The sequence below is a fragment of the Sesamum indicum genome, linkage group LG6, assembly GCF_026168435.1.
Source record: "Sesamum indicum cultivar Baizhima isolate 11 linkage group LG6, ASM2616843v1, whole genome shotgun sequence".
Lineage (NCBI taxonomy): Eukaryota > Viridiplantae > Streptophyta > Magnoliopsida > Lamiales > Pedaliaceae > Sesamum > Sesamum indicum.
This window is the reverse complement of record NC_142662.1, coordinates 8426330-8453916: the sequence shown is the minus strand read 5'-3', so window position 1 is coordinate 8453916 and position 27587 is coordinate 8426330. Positions and strand designations below refer to the sequence as shown.

Genomic DNA, 27587 nt, shown 5'->3' with positions numbered 1-27587 from the left:
AGCATATGATAGGCTTAACTGGAATTTTCTCTATAGAATGGTTCACCGAATTGGCTTCCCTATGCAGTGGATTGCTAAAGTGCGAATGTTAATAGAAAACTGTTGGTTCAACATCCTCCTTAATGGCGAAGGTGTAGGTTTCTTTAAATCAACAAGAGGACTTCGTCAAGGGGATCCCCTCTCTCCAACCCTCTTTGTGCTTGCAGCAGAATGTCTCTCACGAGGACTGAATAATCTCTTTGAACAACACCCAAGACTACAGTACTTCACCAGATGCAGCCTCCACGTCTCCCACCTTGCCTTCGCTAACGATGTTATCATCTTCTCCAAAGGGAACCGTAAAGAGCTCACAATTCTCATGGAATTCCTACAGCGGTATGAGGCAATCTCAGGACAGCGTATCAACAGAGAAAAGAGCTCATTCACAGTGGATAACAGGACTTTTAATCTACGAATCAAATGCATCTAACAAGTCATGGGGTTTCGCCTCAAACACCTCCTAATCACCTACTTGGGCGCCCCCTATTTAAAGGGAATAAGAAAGGTGTGCTCTTTGATGATCTCGTCCAAAAAATCAAAAATAGAATTTCAGGATGGGAAAAAGCATTATTGTCCCTTGGGGGAAGACTCCAGTTAATCAAAAGCATGTTGAACGCCATGCCGACATACCTGCTGCAAACTCTCAAGCCTCCAAAATACATCACTGAGTGTATCGAAAGAATCTTCAATAAATTCTTTTGGGGCAGTTTTGGTAATCAGAAGATAATGATCTGGTCCTCTTGGGACTCAGTCTGCTACCCTACGGAGGAGGGTGGCTTTGGTATTCGGAAACTTGATGATGTGGTTGAGGCTTTCCAACATAAACTCTGGTGGAGATTCAGAATCCAACTGGCACTGTGGTCGCATTTTCTTCTCGACAAGTATTGCAAAGGGACCCACCCGACTATGGCTAAACCTTCCTATATTGCCTTGCCAATTGGAAACGTCTTTGTCACTCTCGGAAAAAAGCAGAACCTCACGTCTTCTGGAGCATTGGAGAAGGGGAAATCTCATTCTGGTTTGACAATTGGATGGGGGAGAAAGCACTTTGGCTCCTTCTAGGCGAACAGAATCACTCCTCATCCTCGGTCAATCACTTTTGGAAAGACAAAGCTTGGGACATGGATAAACTTCTGGAACTCCTCCCACACCAACTAGCCCACAAAATCAGCCAAGTACCTTTTGATGACGGACGAGCTGACATCCCTCACTGGAAACTTAGTGGAGACGGCACTTTCACCATCAAATCAACTTGGAAGTCCATTAGGCAAGCACGAGCAACCCAACAACTGTTTAAGGAAATCTGGTACCCCTTCATCACACCAACCATGTCCATTTTTCTCTGGAGATCTTGGGGGATAAAATCCCGGTGGATCAGAGGATTCAGTCCAAAGGCATCCAACTTGCCTCCAAATGCACTTGCTGCTGTAATATTGAAAGTCTTAGTCACGTGTTCCTAGAGGGCCCTGAAATCTCGAAAGTGTGGGATTTCTTTGCTAGGAAATTTAATACAACGCTCCCGTCGACAAACAACATCACCTTGTTCCTCAGTTTCTGGAGGTTCGCTTCACTTGGTAAGAACCACATCAGAACTATCCTTCCGATGCTCATTTTGTGGATCTGTTGGCTTGAAAGAAATGATGCTAAGCATCGGGGACAAAAATTCAATTCTGATTGTATCATCTGGAAGGTTCATCAATTCATTAACACGATCAGCCGGACAAAACTGGCCACCTCGCTTAACTGAAAAGGATATGCCAACATTACGACCACCATGGGATTCCCCACAAACGTTAAAAGGAGGACAACATTGATGAAAGTCAAGTGGAATAAACCGAATAGAGGATGGATCAAGATTAATATTGATTGAGCAAGTAAAGGTAACCCGGGGCCAGCTGGTGCGGGAGGAATTGCTAGGGACGAGAGAGGAGCGGCACTCTTCGCCTTCTATGAGTTCATTGGAGAAGCTACTAATGTGTATGCAGAGGTGTACAGGCTTTTCAAAGCTCTCCAAATCTGTCAAACGAAAAATTTTAATCGCATTTGGATTGAGGTGGATGCCGTCAATATCATTCGTCTGATTAAGGAAGCTTCTAAAGACCACTGGACATTACACATATGCTTTCTCATATCAATCCTTTCCTTAAGCGAGCGGAATTTCAGATTACTCATATCTATAGGGAAGGAAATATGGTAGCAGATCACTTGGCCAACCTCACATCTACAACCAAATCAGCCGAAGTGTAGGGAATGAACGATATGGACACATCACTGGTATTATTAAATGCGACAGCTTGGGAATCCCATATATTTGATCAAAATGAGAAAGAGTTTGTCGTATCACTGTCTACAGCTGTTGTTGTTACTACTGTTGTTGATGCTGTCTCTTCGGTGTAGCATGAACCAAAGGAGAAAATTTTCAAGGAGTATCACTGTTTATTGTGATTTCAGATATTATTTCACATTTGTCTGTCCCAGTTCCTTTTGCAGCAGCAGATGATGCACGAAGGAATCTCCGCAGCGTCTTATTGCTGTAGATCTCTACTGCTGCTGCTGCTGTCTTCCTCTGCTATTGTTTTTTGCTCCAGACAACCACCTCCTGCTGCTGCAAGTTCCGCCCTGATGCAGCTAACTCTGGTTGCTGCGGCAGACTCTGGACTGCTGCAACAAACTCTGTTTTTCTGTAGCTGCTGCTCTTCTGCTACTGCTGTTGTTTTTCTGCTTCTGCTGCTGTTTTTATGCTTCTGCTGCAGGTGCAATCTCAGCTGCATAACGATTCATCAACGAGCACCACCTTGGGACATTCAAACAGGGAGTTTCTCTTGCTATGACCCCTAATTCTCTGTTTTCCTTTGCCCCTAACAGTGTTATCGTTGTGCAGATTAATAGACTATCCGTCATCGTTGTGCAGATCTCTGTTGTTGTGGCAGCAGCAAGCAGTTACCTCAGTTTAGGGAGTTTTCTAAACCTCTTCTTTCACTCGGTTAAGCTCTTAATTCACTTTGGTTTCAGCTGTAGATTCATTGACATAATGGTATCACCTGTTTCTGCTTCCGCTGCAGCATTTCCTTTGTCTCACCAGGCTGGAATTTTATTTTAGAAACTTAATGCACATCCCCGGCCATCGACTGCCCCTGATGTACACTCACTCTTGTGCATTAGAGAGCTCCATTGGCCTCCTTGTTTTCTTAAAAAGCTGAAAGGTTTGCAATCTTGCGCCCTTTCATCTCAAAAATCGGGGAACAGGAACAAATGCACTTGGCTTTCAATTTTTGCCTCATTCATCTCCTCGTCTTTCAGCTTACACACATTGTGCCTCACTCTATTCTTTCATTATGCTCACTTTCGTTACACTTGCACAATCACTTTCACCTCACACATATCTGCTGTTTCTGCATAGCCACTAATCCACTAACTTTTTGTCAATATACACTGGGAACTACCGATATCACTCCTTCCTTCTACATGCTCTACTGGGACATCTTCGCCCCACATGCTACATACAAATCTCGGAGTATCGTGGTAATGTTGGCCCCTAACTTTTCTTATGTTGGTTTCAAGTCATTGAAGTGTCGCAACCCTTATCCAGAATTTTAAAATTTACCTTTGTTCTTGGCCTTTTATAGGAGGAGTTAGAGTTTTGGAACTTCTTTTGCATTTTTGTGGGTTTAAGGTCTATTTATTATTGGTTTGGAGCATTGGATGTTGCTGAATGATGGTTTGATTGATGATGGCTGAAGTTGAATTGGAGGAAACGAAAGAAGCAAACAGAAAAGAGAAGGCAGAAAAAGGAGAAAGAAAAAGCGGAAAAAAGAGGAAAAACATCATAAAGAAAAAAGAAGGAAAGAAAAAAGAGAAGAAAAAAGAAGGAAAATGCCGAGAGATTGTTCGGATTAATCCTTATATTTGCTGGGTTTTTTTTCTGATTTTGGGTGGCTCTTGCTTATTTATTTTGTGTGTCAAGCTGTAGTTTGGGCTTCTCTAATTTTATAGACCTAGGTTAATTTTGTTTTTCTGAATTGGATTGTAAACACTTCTTTTGCTTGGAAACAAGTGTGTTGGGCCGCATTTTATTTTTCAAATTAGACTGGATCACGCCCAGCTTGATGGACTGTTGGGATCTTTTTCTGGACTGAACACAACTGGGCTAGAGGTTGCAATGATTTGGGCTCGTCATCTTTGGGCCAACGAAGAAGGCCTCACCTCGCAATGGACTTTGCAGCTGACCACACCACTTCAACTAGACCCCTCTCTACACTGGGCCGCTGCTTGCTGCGCTGGGCTGCTCCTGGACTCTGGCCCAATCCTTAATTAGGTTGCCACCAGCAAAGCATGGAACCACCAACTAGGCCTCCATCTAGGCTGGCGTTTGCAGGCCTGATCCGCTGGGCCTTTTTTAGGCATTTTGGCTTGGATTATTTTATGTGGCTGTCAAGATTTTTGGGCCTTTTTTGCATAGTCCAAAAACTTTTTAGGGTATTTTGATTTTGAAGTAATTTACTACATGTAAAAAATAATATGTACATTCTCGGTGATATCTAGAAGGGACGGGGATCCCGACAATTCCCCAATTAAAAAAAAACCCTAAACCCCGAACCCCAAATCCCAAACCCCAAACCCCAAACCCTAAACCCCCAAACCCTAAACCCTAATGCCTAAACCTCTAAACCCTAAACCTAAACTCCAAACCCCAAAACCCCCAACCCCAAATCCCAAACTCCAAGCCCCAAACCCTAAACCCTAAAACCCGAAACCCCAAACACCAAACCCCAAATCCAAAACCCAAAACCCTAAACCCTAAACCAAATGCCTATTTACCATCACCGCCAAAATTAGGGTTTTAGCAAAGTAGAGAAAACCCTAATCGAATTTCTATGGGACCATGACAGTGCTCAGCTCGAAGAAAATCTTGCAAGAGAAAAATGCAAACGACGCCGACTCCATAACCTCTCTAACCCTTACTCACAAAATCTCTGATGTTTCATGCTTGAGCGAATTCAAGAATTTTGAAAGGCTGGACCTGGGCTTCAATAATTTGACTTCACTTGAGGGTTTGAAGTCATGTATGAATTTGAAGTGGCTATCAGTTGTGCAAAACAAACTTAAGAGCTTGAAAGGTATCGAAGGCCTCACTAAACTCACTGTATTAAATGCTGGAAAAAACAAGCTTAAATCAATGGATGAGGTCAAATCTCTTGCAAGCTTGCATACATTAATTTTGAATGACAATGAGATCAGTTCAGTTTGCAAGCTTGATCTGATGAAAGAGTTGAACACTCTAGTTCTTTCCAGGAATCCTATCAGTTCACTTGGTGACTCTTTGGTCAAACTGAAATCAATCACCAAACTCTCCCTTTCTAACTGCCAACTGCAAACGGTTGATTCATCCCTGAAATCCTGCCTAGAGTTAAAAGAGCTTCGCCTAGCACATAATGAGATCATGATTATTCTAGTGGGTTTGGACTTCTAGTGAAACTTCAGAATCTAGACATGGGAAACAACTTGATTACCAACAGGTCCAATATCAAGGTGCTCTCATCATTAGTTAATTTGAGGAATTTGGATTTAAAAGAGAACCCCATTGCCGAAAAGGAAAATTTACTGAAGAAAGTGAAAAAACTAATGCCAAATTTGACATGTTTAATGCCAAACCAATTGACAAAATTGTTGGAAAAGAAATGCATGAAAAAGTTGATGACTTCTCTAATAACGTAGATAATAAGTTGACTCTTGGAAGTGAGACCAACATAGATCAGTCGTTGAGGAACAAGAATCCAAGCAAAACTCCTGCTTTGAGTGAAAGCATGGATAATAATCTTAATAGTGCTGGGGATCTGGAAAGAAGAGGAAAGTGTTAAGCTTGGAGATGTTCCTACATCAATGATAATGGCTCCTGCTGCTGCTGTTCTTCCACAAAGTCAGCTTGCTAAAGATGAAGATGGCTTATTTGTGTTTGATGCTGGATAGACAAAAGTCGCATTTTAGAAATGCATTTTGTATTCTGTTTCGTTGCTCTATTATTGTATATCTGATGTGGCGAACTCGTCATTTATTCAGCTTCTCATTGGTCCATGTCATGGGTGAGGTGGTTAGTTAGTTAGTGGTAGTTTTGGGTTAGTTGGCTTATTTGTATTTAAGCATAGGTTCGAACTCCAGCGGTTATCTTCTTCTCCAATTTTGAATACTGAATCAGATTTCCTGGGTTCTTCCATTCCCTTGTTTTATGGTTGTATCAACTTTGATGTTTTGTGCCAAATTCAACATGGTATCAGAGCCTCCTTCGGAGGTCTCTGTATAATTCGCTGCGCTGATTTACCTTCATCTCACGAGCTATGACAGATGAGATAGCTTCATCAACAATGGGACAGAGAGCTAAAGAAATGGCGTCGCAGTACGAGAGGGATGTGTTATTCATCCATCCTTCTGAACACTCGCAACTATCACTAACTTCATCTCCATTAGATGGCAGTAATTTCTTAATATGGCGACGAGTGGTGTATGTTTCCTTGGGAACTAAGATGAAGCTTGGCTTCATAGATGGCTCTTTCCGTAAACCAGCTCCTGGGTCGACGATTTTCGAGCAATGGAGGCGCGTCGATTTGACGGTTACCTCTTGGCTATGGAATTCTATGTCCAAAGACATAGTGCAATCTTTTATGTACTGCAACACATCACGAGAACTTTAGCTTGCGATACAGGCGAGATACGAACGGAGTAATGGACCTCTAATCTATCAATTACAGAGGGAGTTATGCTCAGCGGCGCAACAAGATTTGAGCCTTACCGCATACTTGAACAAGATGACAAAGCTCTGGAATGAGCTTAACTGTTTGGCGCCTCCACCAAAGTGCAAATGTGGAGGCTGCAGTTGTGGAATTAACGAGGAAGTCGACTCACTTGCTTTGTTAACACAGTTGATGTAATTTTTAATGGGTCTTCATGAAGTCTTCAATAATGAACAAAACCAAATCCTCATGCTTGATCCACTGCCTAGTGTGGAGAAGGCGTTTTCGATGATTTTCAGTGTTGAGCAACAAAGAGCCATCCAAACTTCTATTGACATGAATTCCAGCAATATGGCGTATCAGTTTACTTCGAAAGGGAGCAAAAAGGAGGATGACGGATATGCACAGAAAAAGAAGTTTGTCGTAGATAAGCGGAACTTGATGTGTTCTCACTGTCACAAATCGGGGCATGGGCAAGAAACTTGCTTCCAATTACATGGAGTACTTGACTGGTACAAATCACTCAATGACCGAAAGAAAAAGGGGTGTTCTTTTGCAGCTTCTGTTGATGTCAAAAGTGATGATGTGCAAGGCAATGCGACAGAAATGATGAGTCAGTTGCTTAAGCTGCTAAAGAAGGTGAATGTTTCTTCAAACCCCATTACCACTCACGCAAATTTCGCACAATTTGAAGAAGAGTTTGCAGGTAACGCTGCTAAGCCCTCTTGCATCGATTTGAATACTTGGATTATTGACACGGGAGCTACCAATCATGTATGCGCTAACATTGCATTATTTCATTCCTTTACCAAACCTGTTAATCCTCATTTTATCTACTTACCAGACGGTTCCAAAAATCCTGTTCAATATGTGGGTACTGTCCAGTTGAATGATGATATCAAATTTCATAATGTCTTCTTTGTTCTGCAGTTTTCTGTCAATTTAATTTCTGTTAGTCAGTTTTGCAACCATACAGTTTACCAACTTCATTTTACTAAGAAAAAATGCTTCTTGCAGGACCTGGAAAATAAGACAAGCAAGGTCGTAGCTCATCTCTTCAAGAACCTCTATACTTTTAGACAACAATCTCCTTCATTCACCTCTACTGTAACTGTTGTTGAAAATAATCTTGCTTCTGTAAATTGCACTTCGAGCTTATAGCATAAGCGCCTAGGACATTCTTCATTACAAGCCATTAAACATCTAGTTGACATTGATACTGATGCTACCCAAACTCTTTGTGAAGTGTGTCATAAAGCAATGAAAACTCGACTTCCTTTTCCCACTAGCTTGCCTCATTCTGGTATTCCGTTTAAACTCGTTCACATGGACATATGAGGTCCCTACACTACATTCAACCTATTGGGGGGAACGTATGTCTTAACTCTATTAGACGACTACTCAAGGTGCCTTTGGACATTTATCCTCAAACAGAAATCTCAAGTTCCTGCAACATTGAAACATTTTGTTCCTTAGTTTCTAACCAGTTTGATAGGAGAATTAAAACCTTGCATTTTGACAACGGCTCAGAGTTCATAAATCATGAGTGTCAATACCTCTGTTCCGAATTAGGTATCATTCATCAATCTTCTTGCACATATTCTCCTCAACAAAACAGCCGTGTCGAGAGGAAACATAGACATTTGTTGAATGTAGCTAGAGCCCTTCTTTTCCAAGCATCTCTTCCTATAAAATTCTGGGGTGATGCGATTCTTACCGCCACATTTCTGATTAATAGGACCCCAAGTAGATTGTTGGAGTGGAAAACACCGTTCGAATTGTTACATGGGCATCCTCCTCAGTTTGATCATTTACGCACTTTCGGTTCATTATGTTTTGCTACCAATATCAATCCCCACAAATCAAAATTTCATCCTAGAGCCTTAAAATGTATTCTCATTGGATACTCGATGCATCAAAAGGCCTAAAAACTATTTGATACAGAATCCCACTCTGTTTTGTTTTCTAAAGATTTGCAATTTTATGAGGATGTTTTTCCATTTTCTAAGGTGCCTGCAGATTCTGTTTCTCCCTTACCTTTACCCATGGTTTCATTAGATGCTACTGTCCCCTTTCATTCCTCTTTAGATATTCCTCAACATACTATGTCTGAAACTACTTCTCATGCTCCCAATCCTACCTTAACTCCCGTTCCTACACCTACAAGATCATCCACTCCTGTTGTTCGTCGTTCTAACAGAGTTACTCGCAAGCCTGTATGGCTTGAGGATTTTGTGTCTGAAACATCTAACCCTCGTCTTGTTCATCCTTGTAATATTGCATATACATCTTTTGTAGCTCCTTTGTCAATTTTGCAGGAACCCAAGTCGTTTCAAGAAGCTACGCAGCATCAGGAGTGGATTGATGCTATGAAGGCCGAACTTACTGCCTTGGAGGATAATCACACTTGGATTCTTACTCCTTTGCCGGCTGGGAAGAAGCCCATTGGCTGCAAATGGGTATTCAAGACAAAGCTCCGTGCGGATGGTTCTGTGGAGCGCTACAAAGCGCGCTTGGTGGCAAAAGGTTTCACTCAAATTGCGGGGGTAGATTATATGGACAATTTTTCGCCGGTCACCAAGCCAGTCACAGTCCGTGTGTTTCTATCCATAGCTGCTGCTTATAATTAGCCTTTGCAACATATGGATGTAAATAACGCCTTTTTACACGGCTATTTGGAGGAAGACTTGTATATGGATCCGCCCGAAGGCTACTCTGTTCAGACGGGATTAGTGTGCAAGATGGAACGATCCATTTACGGCTTGAAGCAAGCCTCTCGACAGTGGAATGTCGAGCTCACACTTAAGCTCACGGAGTTTGGTTTCACGCAATCTGCCTTCGATCATTGTCTTTTCACAAAGAGGACAGATGATGGTCTTCTTGCTCTCCTCGTCTACATCGACGATATTGTGGTTACAGCTCCCTCTTTGGCGCTGATTCAGTCTGTGAAGGACTACTTGCACGCACTTTTCACCATTAAATCTTGGTGATGCGTGGTATTTTCTCGGCCTTGAGATTGTGCGAGGGTCTGATGGTCTCTATCTAGCTCAGACGAAATATGTTCGTGACATCATAAGTGACACTGGAATGTCGTCTACTAAATCCGTTAGTACACTGTTTCCTTTGGGCCTCAAACTCACTAATGATTCTGGTGCACGGCTTCAACAACCTGACCAATATCGTCGTCTGATTGGTCGCTTGTTATACTTGGGCTTTACTCGCCCCGACATATCGCATTCGGTGCAACAATTGAGCCAATTCCTCACTCATCCGTGTGTAGCTCACTGGAACGCAGCGTTGCATGTGGTTCGGTATCTCAAGGGTGAGCCTTCTAAAGGTCTTTTTTTTTCCTGCTGCTTGTAACTTTGAACTGACCGCTTATTGCGACGCCGACTGGCGTCTTGTACTGATTCTCGTCGCTCGCTTACTGGATATTGTATTTTCTTGGGTGCTGCTTTAGTCTCGTGGAAGACCAAGAAACAATCTATTGTTTCTCGTTCTACTGCCGAAGCGGAATATCGGAGCATGGCTACTACAGTTTGTGAACTAAAATGGTTGCCTTATTTGTTATCTGACTTCGATATTTCTCTGCCTCTTCATGTTCGCTTATTTTGTGATAATCAGGCGGCTTTGCACATCATGGCTAACCCCGTCTTCCATGAGCGCACGAAGCATATCGAGATTGACTGTCATGTGGTTCGGTCTGCTTACAAGGATGGTTTCTTGGCTCCTATGCACATTCGTAGTTTTTTGCAACTTGCCGATCTTTTCACGAAATCCCTACCGCTGAAGACGTTCGCATTCTTACTTGACAAGTTGGGCCTTGCTGCTTTGCATCCCCGTCCCACTTGTGGGGGGGCTGTTGAGCTTGGAGATGTTCCTACAGCAATGATATTGCCTCCTGCTGCTGCTGTTGTTCTTCCACAGGGTCAGTTTGCTGAAGATGAAGATGGCTTATTTGTGTTTGATGCTGGATAGACAAAAGTCGCATTTTAGAATGCATTTTGTGTTCTGTTTTGTTGCTCTATTGTTGTATATCTGATGTGGCGAAATCGTCATTTATTCAGCTTCTCATTGGTCCATGTCATGGGTGAGGTGGTTAGTTAGTTAGTGGTAGTTTTGGGTTAGTTGGCTTGTTTGTATTTAAGCATGGGTTCGAACTCCAGCGGTTATCTTCTTCTCCAATTTTGAATACTGAATCAGATTTCCTGGGTTCTTCCATTCCCCTATTTTATGGCTGTATCAACTTTGATGTTTTGTGCCAAATTCAACCGAAAGAACTACTGGACGAAAAAGGTGTAGATTCTATAGAGAATACCTACATCACATAAATGAAAAAGAAGACAAAAGTGAAGTTGCAACAGAATGAAAACGATAATGCAGAAAGTCTGAATTCAACTCTTGAGGAAGCAAAGAAATCAAAGCATAAGAAACAGAAAACAAACCAAGTTGCTGAGGAGCTTGATGTTGGGTTGGATAGCATTGTAACAGGTAAAGAACTTTGTCAAAATTCTCACCAAAGAGAATGAAAAACAAGCAGCACACAAAGAATTCCATTCTCCAATAATTCGTATTCCTGAGTCTGTGTTTTTCATGCATGGAAAAATGGAGAGAATGAACTTAAATAGCAGAAAAGAGAAAATATCCTAACTGACTAACTGCTAATCCTACGCAAGCAACTAACTTGACAACAAGAAAGAAACGTAATGAGCTGTACAAAATTACAGAAAATGCTGAACAGAGAAATGCGACTTTCAGAACAAAGAACACAAAACAGAGGACAAAATGCACCACTGGTGAGGATGGACAGAGGAGATCAACACGTGAATGAACTCTCCTCAAGTAGCTCCAAGAGAAGCTAAGTAGCTGCAGAACATGTAACTTGCAACAGCCCCCCTCAAGTTGGACTTGGGGAAAATGCAACCAAGCCCAACTTGGAGAGGACGGTCGAGAAAGCAGGACGAGGTAAGGCCTTGGTGAAGCAATCAGCGAGCTGACAATGACCAGAGATATGAGAGGGAAGAACAAAACCATCCTTGTACTTGTCGCGAACAATATGACAATCAATCTCCAAATGTTTCGTCCGTTCGTGAAAAACCGGGTTACCCACAATGTGTACGGCAGCTTGATTATCACAATAGAGCGGAATGGGAGTGTGAACGGGAACCTGAAAATCCCGAAGCAAGTAGGAAATCCACTGGAGTTCACAAACAGTGGTCGCAAGGCTTCGATACTCAGATTCAGCGGTGGACCGGGAGACGGTAGGTTGCTTTTTAGTTTTCCACGAGATCAAAGCAGAACCCAGAAAAATGCAATAACCTGTTAGTGAGCGTCGACTATCAGGGCAACTCGCCCAATCAGCGTCACAGTAGCCAACCAAAGAGGAAGAATTGTGTGCTGGAAAGAAAAGGCCTGTAGTGGAAGAGCCTTTGAGATATTTCACTAAGTGCAGAGCAGCTGTCATATGTTCTTGGCAAGGGCGATGAATAAACTGGCTCAGCTGCTGCGCACCATAAGAGACATCAGGTCGAGTAAATCCCAGATACAGAAGCCTCCCAATGAGACGTCTATAGGGCTCAGGATCATCCAAGGGAGTCCCACAAGCACTAAGCTTTAAACCTGCAGGTAAAGGAGTATGAACAGCCTTGGCATTATCAAGTCCAGCATCATGAATAATGTCATGGATATACTTCTGTTGTGTGACTGAAATCCCATTTGAAGACCGAGCAATTTCCAAGCCAAGGAAATAATGTGCCTGTCCTAAATCCTTAATAGTAAAGAGACCATGCAGATAGTCCTTCACAGGCTGAATAAGATGATCTGCAGAACTAGAGATAAGTACATCGTCAACATAAACGAGGAGGAAAATTTTATCAGAACCAACGGATTTTGAGAATAAGCAATGATCATTAGGAGATTGCAGAAAACCATAAGCAAGTAGTTTGGTGGTAAACTCATGATTCCACTGACGGGACGCCTGCTTGAGGCCATATAAGGAACGCTTGAGCTTACAAACCTGCCCCGTCGGCACTGAATAACCATCAGGAGGCAACATATAGATGTCTTCGTCCAAATAGCCATGCAAGAAGGCGTTATTGATGTCAATTTGGTGCAATGTCCAACCAAAAGCAGAGGCAAGAGCCACAAATAAACGGACAGTCACAGCTTTTGCCACGGGGGAAAACCGTTCAAAATAATCAATACCTTCTATTTGGTTATAACCCTTCGCGACAAGCCTCGCCTTATACCTGTCCACTGAGCCATCTTGTTTCAATTTTACTTTGTAAACCCACTTGCAACCAATCGCCTTCTTATTGGGAGGAAGATCAGTGACTAGCCATGTATCATTTTCTTCGAGTGCGGCAAGCTCAACTTCCATAGCTCGCTGCCATTCAGGGATATCCTTGGCCTGAGCATAGTTCTTGGGCTCCTGTACTGTAGAAAGAGCAGCCATAAAACTCAAATGTGAAGATGTAATACAGAGGTTAGAAGGAGTAGAATCAGTGGAGGAATGACAAATGAAGTCATTTAGCCATTGTGGTTTGTGGGAAGTCCTAGTGGACCTACGAAGAGGCACAGGTGAAGGAGATAGTGTGGAAAGACTATCACCTACTTGAGGCTCTAAAGTGTCATGTGATAAAGAGGGATCAGAGGATGCAGTGGAAATTTGGGAGGATTCAGGAGTAGTGGTAGCTTCAGGTTCAGCTGTAGAATTCAAAATAGTAAAAGGTAAAGGGATAGGATATGGCTCGGTGTCATGTGTAATAGTTTTATAGGGAAAACTAGTTTCATGAAAAACAACATCTCTGGAGATAACAATGGATCTATGGTCAATATCATATAGCTTGTAGGCTTTTTGGCCTTGGACATATCCTATAAACACACATTTGTTTGCTCGTGGCTCAAACTTGGACTTATGTGGCATGACATTTGTTACATAACATAAGCAACCGAAAGTTTTAAGGAAGTGATATGAGGGAATGGTTTTATGTAGAAGCTCATATGGGGATTTCCAGTTCAAAATTGGAGAGGGTAAACGGTTGATGATGAAAGTGGCAGTGAGGATAGAATCTGCCCAAAATTGCCTAGGAAGATGGGACTCAAACATCAAAGCTCTAGCCACTTGAAGCAAATGTTTGTGTTTGCGTTCCACAACACCATTTTGTTGTGGTGTGTACACGCAAGATTTTTGATGTATTATGCCACAGCTTGCAAATAAGTTTTGACAGGATGAGCTAAGGAATTCTGGACCATTGTCAGTCCGAATTTGTTTAACAAGAAGTCCAAATTGTGTTTGAATTTGTTTAATGAAAGAAGACAGGAAGGATAAGGTTTGTGATTTATATCTCATGAGGTAAGTCCAAGTGGCTCTAGAGTGATCATCAACTAATGTAAGTACATAGTGACATCCACTAATGGATGATTGTTTATAGGGACCCCATATATCCACATGTACCAAATCAAAAGGACTAACTGAAATGGATTCACTTAAAGGAAAATTCTTCCTAACTTGTTTGGCTAGGGGACAAACATGACAGATGGACGTTTTCACATTCGTATTGAAGTGTAAACTCGAAATATGAGTTAAGACATTTTCAGAAGGATGGCCGAGCCTCTTGTGCCACAAAGTATATGTGTCATTGTCAGAAGAAAATTGCAAGGATTCAGAAGCAATGTTCAGCTGAAGCAATGTTGCAAGTTACATGTTCTGCAGCTACTTAGCTTCTCTTGGAGCTACTTGAGGAGAGTTCATTCACGTGTTGATCTCCTCTGTCCATCCTCACCAGTGGTGCATTTTGTCCTCTGTTTTGTGTTCTTTGTTCTGAAAGTCGCATTTCTCTGTTCAGCATTTTCTGTAATTTTGTACAGCTCATTACGTTTCTTTCTTGTTGTCAAGTTAGTTGCTTGCGTAGGATTAGCAGTTAGTCAGTTAGGATATTTTCTCTTTTCTGCTATTTAAATTCATTCTCTCCATTTTTCCATGCATGAAAAACACAGACTCAGGAATACGAATTATTGGAGAATGGAATTCTTTGTGTGCTGCTTGTTTTTCATTCTCTTTGGTGAGAATTTTGACATGGTATCAGAGCCATCACGTTGATGGTCTCTGCTTACCTCTATCCAGCGATTTGCAGTTTTTTTACCAAAATTATTCTAGTTTGAAAAGCCATTGAAGATGGCTGATTACTCAGGAGGAATTGCAGGAGCTACACCTGCGGATATTCGAACTGGCCGTGATAACAACGATGTAAAATCACAGAATTTTGAATACTCTCCCTTACCTATCATCTCTGCACCTTTGAATGGGAACAATTGGCTAGCATGAAGTAGCTGCAGAACATGTAACTTGCAACAAACTTGATAAGAAATCACGCAAAAAGACCAAAGGAGATAAGGTGAATATCATTGACAGTGCAGAAACTCCATTTATGGATCTTTTTGTGACTGATGCTCCTGAGGATCTCCATGAGATTGCTGACAAGAAGTTAGATCTTAAAACTAGTCAAGATGTCCATGTAATCACTGGATTCGTTACTCTTCCAGCCAAGAAAAATAAGAAGAGGAACCGAGTTGATCCGGTGGCTCTTGAGCTGTCACAGGTTGATGAAATTGGATTGGGTGGGCCATCAGCTTGGGATGATATTTAACTGGTCATGCGATGTTGGGCTGCAATTGGATGACCATTGCTTCCTAGAATAGCATATACCGGATAATTCTCTCTGAGGCTCATGTTTGTTTCGCAGTCTCTAAGAACTTATTTCTCACTTGAACCCTAAAGATTCTCCGAAATTTTGAAGAACTCATCTATTCTCGCATAGTCGTGCTGGTTCTAATTAGTCCAGCAACAATTTTAGCATCTCCATTCTGAGTGTAAAGGTTGCAAGCTGAGCTGATGATGGCAGGAAATACACTTAAATTCAAAAGCGTATATCTTTTGTCCTGCTTAGGAATATGAGTAAGATTCAGAATCATTTAAGCGAAACTCGATATCCTCAGTATATGTTTCTATCATAATGGCATTTATGTTTGTACCAGGTAATGGTGAAACTCTTAAATTGAGTGTTGGAAACCATGCAGCAATGCTCTTGTTATTACATAACAGAAAATTTTGTAAAAAATTTCTATGGTAAAAAAACCCTAAACCCTAAACCCTGAACGCCATACCAACATACCTGTTGCAAACACTCAAGCCTCCAAAATATATCACTGAGCGTATCTAAAGAATCGTTAATAAATTCTTTTGGGGTAGTTTTGATAATCAGAAGAGAATGATCTGCTCCTCTTGGGACTCAGTCTGCTACCCTACGGAGGAGGGTGGCTTTGGTGTTCGGAAACTTGACGATGTGGTTGAGGCCTTCCAACATAAACTCTGGTGGAGATTCAAAAACCAACAGTCACTTTGGTCACATTTTCTTCTCGACAAGTATTGCAGAGGGACCCACCCGGCTGTGGCTAAACCTTCCTACATTGTCTCTACCAATTGGAAACATCTTTGTCATTCTCGGGGAAAAGCAGAACCTCACGTCTTTTGGAGTATTAGAAAAGGGGAAATCTCATTCTGGTTTGACAATTGGATGGGAGAGAAAGCACTTTGGCTCCTTCTTGGTGAAGAAAACCACTCCTCATCTTCGGTCAACCACTTCTAGAAAGACAAAGCTAGGGACGAGAGAGGAGCGACAATTTTTGCCTTCTATGAGTTCATCAGAGAAGCGACTAACGTTATGTAGAGGTGTATGGTCTTTTTAAAGCTCTCCAAATCTGTCAAAAAGAAAGTTTTAATCACATCTGGGTTGAGGTGGATGCCGTCAATATAATTCGTTTGATCAAGGAACCCTCTAAAGGTCACTAGACATTACGGCACATGCTATCTCATATCAACCTATTCCTAAAGCGAGTGGAGTTTCGGATTACTCATATCTACCGGGTAGGAAATATGGCGGCAGATCACTTGGCAAACCTCGCTTGTACAACCAAATCAGCCAAAGTTCTTTGGGGATGAACTACATGGACTCATCACGGGTATTATTAAATGCGACAGCTTGGGAATCCCATATATTCGGTCAAAATGAGAGCTAGCTTGATGCACCTGTGTCTGAAGCCTCTCTGCTGCTGCGGCTTTTGTATCTAGTCATGGAACGCATCCCTTGGGGTAGCAGGAACCAAATGAAATTACGAGAAGCTACAGGGAGTACCTCTGTCTATTTTAAATTTAGATTCTTTCTGTTAACATTTTGTTGTTGTTCTCATTCCTCAGCTTCTGTCGCTGTTCCTGTTTCAGCTTCTGTAGCATCCGCTGCTTCTCTGTTTCCACCATTTCTGCTGCTGAAAAAACAAAATCAGTGGCTGCCGCTACTGCATCTCTAGTTCTGCTGCAGCTTCTGCTATTGCAGCTGCTATTCTGTTGTTGTTCTGTTGTAGCTCTCTTCTGCTGCAGCTGCTGTTGCTACGTCTAATTCCTCACTGCTGATGTTGCATTTTACTGCAGGAAATGAAGTGGAACATGGAGAAGGCACCCACCTTTTGTCAGACCACATTAAAGGAAACTCTGTTACTGCAGCAATTTAATTGCAGCTGCTTTTTGGCTATGTGGCAGCAGCTGTTGTTGTGGCTGCAACAAGCAATTTCAGGGGGCATTTATGCGAGGATGATTCATCTCACTTCAGGGAGTTTTCTTAACCTCTCCTATCATCTTGCTAGGCTATCAATTAACTTTGTTTTTCTGCTGCAGATTCATGGCAATTTTGGCTTTGTTGAAGCATCTATTGGTGTTGCTGTAGCAACAGCTGTTCGCTGCAGCAATTGCTGTCTCTCTCTTTTGCTGCTGTTGCTTCTACTAAGCTCCAGTTACAGAACTCGATTACTGCTGCAGCGACCCTGCTTTTGCTGCTGCCACGCCACTCTTTCAACCAAGAGAAGAAGTGGAACATGGAGGATTCACCAACCTTTTTCAGACCCTCAAGCTGATCACGGATGCGAGTCTACAACCGAAGGTTATGGTGAATCTTGGTCAGGTATGGAAAATGATAAGGAATTTCATCAACCATCCTCGGTCTTTGATTGCCTTTAATGTACATTCTTTTTCGTATGTTAAAGTGTTCCCTTGGCCTCCCAACATTCTGAAATATATGATAGGATTGCGCTCTCGTAACCTGTCATCCTACTAACCGAGGAATCATAAATGCTAGAAATGGTCTGTCTTGCTCTCTGCACTCGCCAGTTCGTTCAGCCTACGCTACCTCACTCTCTTCCTTCATAACGAACACGTTCGCTACATTACACAACTCTCTTCTTACATAACGTCCACGTTCGAATCACTTGCATAGACACCCTCCTCCTTATCTTTACAAAACGGGGAATGAGAATTATTTCAAATCCTTCCTGGATCTCATTCCACAATACGCTTTCCTTTTGCTCACACACTGTTTATCTCAGTCTCTACTATCATAACGCACACAGTTGCCTCACTTGCACAGACATATGTCCGCTAACCATTTTTCGGTACAGCTTGACAACTAGGACGGAAATTTCTTCTTCCTACACGCCCCATTTTAATATCTTAACAGCCTATAAGTATATTGAAGTGCTTCAAACTTTTGAGGTCATTGGTTACTACGATTCATCATGTTGGTTTCAATTAATTGAAGTCTTTCAACCTCTTTTCAAAATTTCAATCTCAGCCCGTGGTCTCTCGATTTTTTTGGTTTATCTGGTGAATTTGGATTATTTGTCTGTTGGTGGGGATGTTCATCTTAATTTTTGGTTGGGGAATTTTTAGGTTTTGACCAAGGAATTTTGACTCCTCTGATTGGTGCCTTATCCTTGCTTTAGAAGGTTAATGAATTCAACAAGAAGGAAAAATGCCAGACTTTATACAACAGGAAAAACCAAAAAAGAGAACGAGAAACGAGAGGTAAATAGAGGACAATGAAGGAATATAGAAGAAAAAAGAAGCAGCAGATAAAGAAACAGAAAAGAGAGAAAAAAGGGACAGAAAAAGAAAGGAAAAAGAAAAGAGAGAAAAAACGGAAAAAGGAAAAATAAAAAAGAGCAAAAAAGAGAGATACATGAAATGTGTGATTTGTGATGAATTGGGATCTTTGTTGATAATTTCCTTGCCATTTTCACATTGCTACTTGATTTTGCATTAATCTCGGGCTTTTTTTTAATTTTTTTTTATTTTTGGGCTTTTATTCCTATGATAAAAAAATCCTAAACCCTAAAACGTCTTTTATTTGGTAGGTAATATTGATGAAGCTACCGCGAAGACTATGAACTTAGAAATGAAGAACAATTTGAAGAAATGACCTTAAATCTTTGTGTAGTGAACCGATTCTGCAACCCAGTTTTTTAAAACTACATTCTCTTATCGTAACGACAAAACACAATATACATCACGCATTTAACAAAATGAATCACTCAATTACATCTAGCCTCTCCTTATAAGTTGAGCTGAATTACATCAATCCTAGGCCCATATTTCGTCTCCCAATTGTGGATTTAATGTAGGTATTTTGTGGCTTGTACAAAATATTATGTACATAATTTTTCTATAAATTTAAAAGGAACGGTGATCTCGACAATTCCTAAATTAATCCAAAAAAAAAAAAAAGAAAAAACTATTGAAGATCAATAACTTTTGTTACAAGGGTATAACATGCATTTCAATAAAAAAATATACGTTAATAACAATTAATAGAAGAGGAAGAAAGTATGCATTATTTTGAAAAAATATAATATTTTTTGGCCAATCATTTTAATATACAGAAAAGGTGAATATTAATAGAAATATCATTAATATACTAGGATAGTCGAAGTATCGTGTAGAAAAGGAGTTCGAAAACCGGAAGCTTCTACTGCATTCTAAATTACGGGTTTCCTTCGTTAAGAAAGCAGAAATTGAAGTTTCATACAGCTTATTGTGTGTGCACAGTTCAGTTTCGTTTATGTTTCTGCTTTTATTTCATTAGTGGCGATGGCAACTTCTAGAACCTCATCAGCCGCGCGGCTAAGCAGGTCGGTGGCCTCAGCACTCAGGGCGCCGCGCACTGGCTCTCCAGCTCCCCCAATCCCTGAACACTACGCTGCTGGCCAGTCTATCCGCTCCGCCGCGGCTGCTTTTCTCGCCCCTCCTCGCCCCATTGTGACTGCTAATGAGTGTGGATTCTTTGCCGTGATCCCTAATAAATTGTCTACATCATGCCTCAGCCGCATGGCGTCGGGCCCCGGCGTCGCCCGCTCTTACTCTGCCTCTGCTCCCAGCGGCCAGGCAATTATCTTTGTGTTCGCTTCACATAGTGTAGGAAATTCTTGTGTTTTGGATCATGATTAGAAACAATATGCTTTTTTACAGTGTAGATAAACCCACAGCAGAAATTTATCTTTTTCTGATGTTAGCCGTTACAGATCTTTGAAATTAAAATTGTAATTGTATTTGAAAAAGAGTTCATCAATGGTAATTTTCAAGGAGACAGTGAAGGGAATTGTGCACTGGAACTTACATACACATGCCCGAGGGATCCTGACAGTCCAATCAACTCTGCCATTCAATTAGAAGCCCTTGCACATTTTGTTTCAGTAGAATATATTGCAAAAATGACGAACTTGGATATGAAGTACATGACCCTTTTCTTTTGAAAATTATGTCTAAAATTGGAACTTTCTTGTGTCTGCTAATTATTTGACAGATTAGTAACTCAGAGTTCACTGAGATGGCATGGGACGGGGTTGTAGGAGCTGTGGATGCAGCAAGAGATAGCAAACATCAAGTGGTTGAAACCGAGCATCTAATGAAAGCCCTTCTGGAACAAAAGGATGGGCTGGCAAGAAGAATATTCACCAAGGCTGGGGTTGACAACACATCACTTCTGCAAATTACCGATAACTTCATATCTCAACAACCAAAGGTATCTTATGTGAGAGCAAGTGTGACTTAGAATATCATGGAATTTGCCCAGAATAGTTTTGATAACTTTTGCTAGCAGGTTTCAGGAGACACAAGTGGACCTATTGTGGGCTCTCATTTTAGTTCTCTGTTGGAGAATGCACGGAAGTTTAAAAAAGAAATGGGTGATTCATTTCTGTCTGTTGAGCATCTAGTGTTAGCGTTTCCCTTGGATAAGAGATTTGGTCAACAACTGTTCAAAAATCTTCAACTTAGTGAGAAGGCATTGAAGGATGCGGTTCAAGCTGTTCGCGGTAGTCAAAGAGTAACTGATCAAAGTATGTACTATTATCTCTTGAAATCACATTAGCTATGTTGTAAGACAATCAATGGACTGTTTCTATCTTCTTTGTCATCAGGAAAAAGCCCCGAGTAAATTCATCTTGCATCGTCTATAAGTTGGACTGCAGATAATTAATGAACTATAAATCTGTTTTTAGTTGATTCTGGATATTGTGAGTGCGTAGTAAATGCTCCTCGTTCAACCGTCTCTCTCGCTCCTTAATGACCTTCATTAAGAAGGACTCAGTTCAGTGCAAGAAAAAAAGTTTAGGTTTTGCCAATGACTGATAGCGTGAGCAACATCCATAAAATCATCACATTTGGAAGTCCTGGTTCTTCTACTCTTTCTTTTTCGATTTCTTCTACCGCTTCGAAATTCGGCAACTGCTTGTTGATTTAGTCAATGAGGACTGACTTTCCAGAGGAAAGCAGACTTGGACTATGAAGCGTGGGGAAGATTTGTGATATTCTTCTTAATCATATGGGATGCTAGGCCTTATCCTTAGTTTGTGTTGATGAGCAGCTTCCACCATAAAGTGATCTCCAAATTTTTACTTTGGCTAAAGAGTTTGCTACTCTGACTAATTCCTTGCTGATGATCACATTAATAATGGTTAAGTTTGTCCTTAGACTTTAGTCGTATTCAAACATAAAAAATTTCTGAGCATCCTATCGATGCAGTGAAAATAGCTTTAACTTTTTGTTGTTGCCTAAAACACCTGCATACTATATTTGGTTCAAACAATCAAATTTGGTCAGTTTCTGCTGATTTTCCCTTTCTCCTGGCTTCTGTTGTCCACTGATAATTTATTTCTTTCTTGTATAGATCCAGAAGGCAAATATGAGGCACTTGAGAAGTTTGGGAATGACTTAACTGAACTTGCAAGACGTGGAAAACTTGACCCCGTTATAGGACGGGATGATGAAATACGGCGATGTATTCAAATTTTATCGCGCAGGACAAAGAACAACCCTGTTATAATTGGGGAACCTGGAGTTGGAAAAACTGCAATTGCTGAAGGGTATCATCTCAAATTTTTTGCAGTCATCACTTACGCTTAGAAAGTCTGTGCTATGATATGTTCTCTCTTGAAAATATTGGTTTCCTTGTTATATTCATGCTTACTCCTACGGATCATACTTAGAGAAATTGAAGTATCGGTATTGCCGGACATCTTTTGTCCATTTGACTTTCATTAAAAAGAAAGAAACTTAGCCAAACTGTACCAAGATGGTTTCTTCATGAGGATCTTTGAGCAAGTATTCTCCATAATTGCTGAAGGATGGTTTTAGGATTAGATTTTATAGGTACTTTGTATGTTGAAAGTTTTTAGTGCTCCCACTTCTTACACTAATTTTAATTGTGAAATGAGTCAATCTAAGTTAAGACGTGATGTAGAGATCTAATCCTTGAATTGCAAGAACCAGAGAATGTGCTGTGTTCCTAATTTAGCCCTAAATTTTGTGTTTGATAGAATGTGTGAAGGTTTATGACTAGAGCACAGGTTCATCACAGTAATATAGCATGTAAATTGCAGGTTAGCTCAAAGGATTGTCCGTGGAGATGTTCCAGAGCCTTTGCTGAATCGAAAGGTTGTACTGTTTCTGTCATTCCATTTGTAATATAAACAACTTACTATAGGCACTGAAGACTAAGCAACTTTATTCATTAGTTCATTCTGGCAAAGTCTTCAGTTAGATTCGTAGACACTTTCTTGAACTTTGCGCAATGGGTGTAATTTGTTCATTTTTCAACTACTGTACATTTTTCCTTTAGGTGTAAATATGGAGAATAATTTGATGACTCTTTGACCTGGCAAGTTCAAATAGCGCAGGCTAATGTCTCTTAGGAATTCATATACAGTGGAGATCTCGATACTTCTCGGAAATTCTGTGGTCTGGTTTCTACATAGAAGACAAAGTTTGCAATTGAAATTGATGATAGAGTAATAGCTTTAAGTAGGGTAATTGCTTCTACTAAATTGCGGATGGTGATTCCTTTGACTTTGTCCTTAACCCTCTAAATCTGGTATGAATTCAACCTCTTTAAGGTAATGAAAGTGAGAGTTGTTATAATAGACTTAAATACCAAATATATCAAACTTAAGTATTCTTTTGGGGAAGAAATTCTGTCTTTATTTCTTTCTATCTTGCAGTTTGAGTCCAATTGTACACTCCCTCCTTCCTTTCATTCTAAAATGTGCAGTTTGTTTCACGTCTGCTTTAGTTGATCTCGTTGGACATGGGTTCTTTGCTTGCTGGTGCAAAGTATCGAGGAGATTTTGAGGAACGGTTAAAAGCTGTATTGAAGGAAGTCACTGCTTCAAATGGGCAGATCATATTATTTATTGATGAAATTCACACAGTAGTTGGTGCAGGTGCTGAAATTGTATCTGTTGAATCTAGATTTCTTATCTATAAATTTATCATTTCAACGAGTTGCTTTTTTTTCTCTGATTCATGGTAATTATTACATGCTTAGGAATTGTTATATTTTGGGAAGAAAATGTCTCCTTAAAACGTGAAGCAATGTGATTAAACAACTTTGCTGGAGAAACTGTTCTACTACATGTAGTAAAAATAATTATTTATTTCATTCAGTTTTCGTCAATAGAAAGTCTCTTATCCGGATGTATTATTGAGCTAGCTAGTGTAGAAGGGTGCCAATTGACTAGCAGATAAAGTGCATCTCCGTATATTCTAATTGCCGCCATTGACCATAGAATACGAATTGTAGTTTGTGTTACATTCTTTTTCCCATTGTCCGCATCCATTTTCCCCTTTCAAGATGAGTCGAACTTTTCTGCTTCATGTCCAGGGGCTACTGGAGGTGCAATGGATGCTGGAAATTTGTTGAAACCCATGCTTGGGCGAGGGGAACTCAGATGCATTGGAGCCACCACACTGAATGAATACAGGAAGTATATTGAGAAGGACCCTGCTTTAGAACGTAGATTTCAACAAGTATTTTGTGGACAGCCATCTGTAGAAGACACAATTTCCATTTTGCGTGGACTGCGTGAACGCTATGAGCTTCACCATGGGGTGAAAATATCAGACAACGCTCTGGTTTCAGCAGCAATTCTTTCAGATAGATATATTACAGAGCGTTTTCTTCCTGACAAAGGTATGCAATGATTTTATATATGAACTATGTATTCTATAGTATTTACTTCTTCCACTGTTTGTTTCCATGATTGGTATGTAGAAATGAGCAAGTAATGGAATGAGCATTCCAAGCTTATATTTGGTATAAATAAGTATTAGGAATAGGAATGCCTATTCCTATAAGTATGGATTAGCCATTCCTTATATCTTCCATGGTTTTAGCTATTCCCATTGGACTAGCATTTGCCCCTTGTGTTGCACAGTGACAAACTTTTTGCATAAAACTAATTTAAGTTATATTATTAATTTTATTTTATAATATCCAAAAAATTATTTCTTTAATTTTTCTAAGAAAACCTAAAATTAAAAAAGATATTCTCTTAATCAAATTACACCAGAAAAATAAATAAATAAATATTGTAAATGTCAACTTGAATTGCAAATGAGATATATTTTTGTCTTCTGATATTTCTACAAAAATTTGAACCCATTAAAATTATTTGAACTTAATTTGGTATCAATTGTTATCATTATATTAATGAGTCATATTTATTAATTTTAATTTATACTATGAGAAAAAATTTCTATATTTTCTAAGAAATGTATTAAAATAAAAAATCTCTTTACCCAATTTACATTAGAATAATAACTTAAGATGGTGTGCAAATTCTGTCAACAAGAATTTCAAATAATTAGAGAGCCTTGGTTCGATCCCATGATTTAATATAATATAATAATAATAATAATTAAAAAAAAAGTTATACCAAAAAAAATCAGCTCGAGCTCGAGCCACTCTCCTGCAAATCGAGCTCGACTCGGGTTCAACTTGTTTACACCCCTAGTCTTGGACGTCTAAATGTTAGTCAACACAAGATAATACAATTACATGCTTATGTAGTTGGACTATCATTGTTGTATGCCAGCGATTGACCTTGTCGATGAAGCTGCTGCAAAATTGAAAATGGAGATCACATCCAAGCCTACAGAGTTGGATGAGATAGACAGGGCAGTGCTTAAGTTAGAGATGGAGAAGCTATCTCTGAAAAATGACACAGCCAAAGCCTCCAAAGATCGGCTGGTCAAGCTGGAACATGATTTAGGAGCTCTCAAACAAAAGCAACAGGAGTTAAATGAGCAGTGGGAAAATGAGAAAATTCTCATGAACCGAGTTCGATCAATTAAAGAAGAGGTAATAGCCTAACTTCATATTTTCATGACAACAATAAAAATAGCTGGCTGAATATGTCCTTAGACTTATTCGTTCCAGTTCTTTGGTAGATTGACAGAGTTAACCTGGAGATGGAAGCTGCAGAGCGTGAGTACAACCTTAATCGCGCTGCTGAACTCAAATATGGTACATTAATGTCACTCCAGCGCCAGCTTGAAGAAGCCGAGAAGAGCCTTGCCGATTATCGTAAATCTGGAAAGTCATTACTAAGGGAGGAAGTTACAGATCTTGATATTGCTGAAATAGTAAGCAGATGGACAGGCATACCACTATCTAATCTCCAGCAAACTGAAAGAGAGAAGCTTGTCTTGTTAGAGCAGGTCCTCCACAGAAGGGTTGTTGGTCAGGACATGGCCGTCAAGTCTGTAGCTGATGCAATACGACGTTCAAGGGCAGGCCTTTCTGACCCAAATCGGCCTATTGCAAGCTTCATGTTCATGGGGCCTACAGGTGTTGGTAAAACTGAGCTCGCTAAAGCTCTTGCCGGGTACCTTTTCAACACTGAAAATGCACTTGTACGCATTGATATGAGTGAGTACATGGAAAAGCATGCAGTTTCACGATTGGTTGGAGCACCACCGGGCTATATTGGATATGAAGAGGGTGGACAGCTAACAGAAGTAGTCCGCCGAAGGCCGTACTCGGTTGTTTTGTTTGATGAAATTGAGAAGGCGCATCATGATGTATTCAACATCCTTTTGCAGCTGTTGGATGATGGAAGAATTACTGACTCTCAAGGACGGACAGTCAGTTTCACCAATACTGTTCTGATTATGACATCAAACATTGGATCTCATTATATCCTTGAAACTCTGAGAAATACACAAGATAGCAAGGATGCTGTTTATGATGTAATGAAAAGGCAGGTAGTTGAGATAGCAAGACAAACTTTCCGACCAGAGTTCATGAATAGGATCGATGAATACATTGTTTTCCAGCCCCTGGACTCCAAACAAATCCGTAAAATTGTTGAAATCCAGGTAAGAAGAGTTCTGATTATGTTTTGCACCCTCACTCTTGCTCAATATTTACCCTTTTGTGTGGCATCCAATTTGTTAAATGTTATGCATGCACTGTGCATTTAGTCATCATGGATTTTTCTGTTACATTACTCTTCATTCCTCCTACTAGTTGTTCTAAATGTCGATATCAAGTATCTCGTGATTGATGACAGCGTTATTTCGCATGTGCAGCTGAATCGTGTTAAAGACAGACTTAAACAGAAGAATATTAACATCTGCTACACAGAGGAAGCTATTAAACTCCTGGCAGCATTAGGCTTTGACCCAAACTTTGGAGCAAGGCCTGTGAAGCGGGTCATACAGCAGATGGTTGAGAATGAGATTGCAATGGGCATCTTAAGAGGAGATATTAAGGATGAAGATACTATAATCCTTGATCACATCCCAAATGCTGGAGATGTCCCATCCCAAAATAGATTGTGCATTAGGAAAATGGAAAACTCAGCCATGGATGCCATGGCTGCAAATGACTAATGTTTGTTTTGGAATGTAGTTTATAAATATTGATCGTGCAAACCACTTTTATGAAGTTACGCTTGTTGCAGCTCCATATCTAGTTGCTTCATCTCATTGAAATTATCTAACCAAGTCTTTGTGGGAGAGCTGTTACAATTCTTGAGCTTCTATTGTATAAAAGTGATAAGAAATGAGAAGAAACCAGAATCTTTTCATTCAAAAGAAAATGAATATGCTGAAATATGTACGTACTAGGGGGTGGCTTCTTCAGTAAGATCCGATGGAGTCCATTCAACTTCTGAGCTCTTCTAGGTAGGTCAACTTGGTTCTCAGCAATTGGGCATGCTTCAACTACTGGGTTACCCAGTTTATAAGCCTAATGGAGTTGTATTTAAAGTCTTGGGGACGCTGGAATTCCAAATTTAATGGCAGAGGGATATATGCATTTACGAGTATATGTATTTATGCACGTTTTATTTTCAAGAAGGTGTGAAGTGAAAGTACCAATCAAACAAAGTGTACATGTTCCCTCTATGATATATGTGTTCTTCTAAGAAAGGCACGTCAGATACGTAAAGGGTTAAATTCATTTTGTCCCTGTATTATGCCAAAAGATTAAAAAACTCTTTATGAATAAAAAAAATATCAATTTCACTTGATGTGTTATATATAAAAAGATCAAATTGACACCTGGTCATTGACAGTCTAATTTTATAGGGATAAAGACTAAAATGCCCCTCCATATATATGAAGGGGTTGTTGACCAATTTAGACCAAGCATCCCA

General features: G+C 40.3%; 1 protein-coding gene, 1 long non-coding RNA gene and 1 pseudogene across 2 annotated transcripts; all 3 read left to right on the top strand.

The window, feature by feature from the left end:
- Positions 1 to 930: 930 nt before the first annotated feature.
- LOC148787703 (uncharacterized) lies at positions 931 to 4119 on the top strand. Its single transcript, XR_016065703.1, has 2 exons — positions 931 to 3561; positions 3666 to 4119. It is a non-coding gene; the product is annotated as an uncharacterized LOC148787703 (long non-coding RNA).
- A 751-nt stretch (positions 4120 to 4870) lies between these two features.
- Positions 4871 to 15412, top strand: LOC105165022 (uncharacterized; annotated as a pseudogene).
- A 4165-nt stretch (positions 15413 to 19577) lies between these two features.
- On the top strand, positions 19578 to 26896 carry LOC105164533 (chaperone protein ClpB4, mitochondrial). Its single transcript, XM_011083184.3, has 10 exons — positions 19578 to 20031; positions 20450 to 20668; positions 20747 to 20984; positions 21815 to 22010; positions 22527 to 22581; positions 23216 to 23366; positions 23807 to 24115; positions 25020 to 25285; positions 25375 to 26304; positions 26518 to 26896. Exons 1-10 carry the CDS (start codon positions 19738 to 19740, stop codon positions 26818 to 26820), a joined length of 2961 nt encoding a protein of 986 aa, XP_011081486.1. The 5' UTR covers positions 19578 to 19737; the 3' UTR covers positions 26821 to 26896.
- Positions 26897 to 27587: the final 691 nt, after the last annotated feature.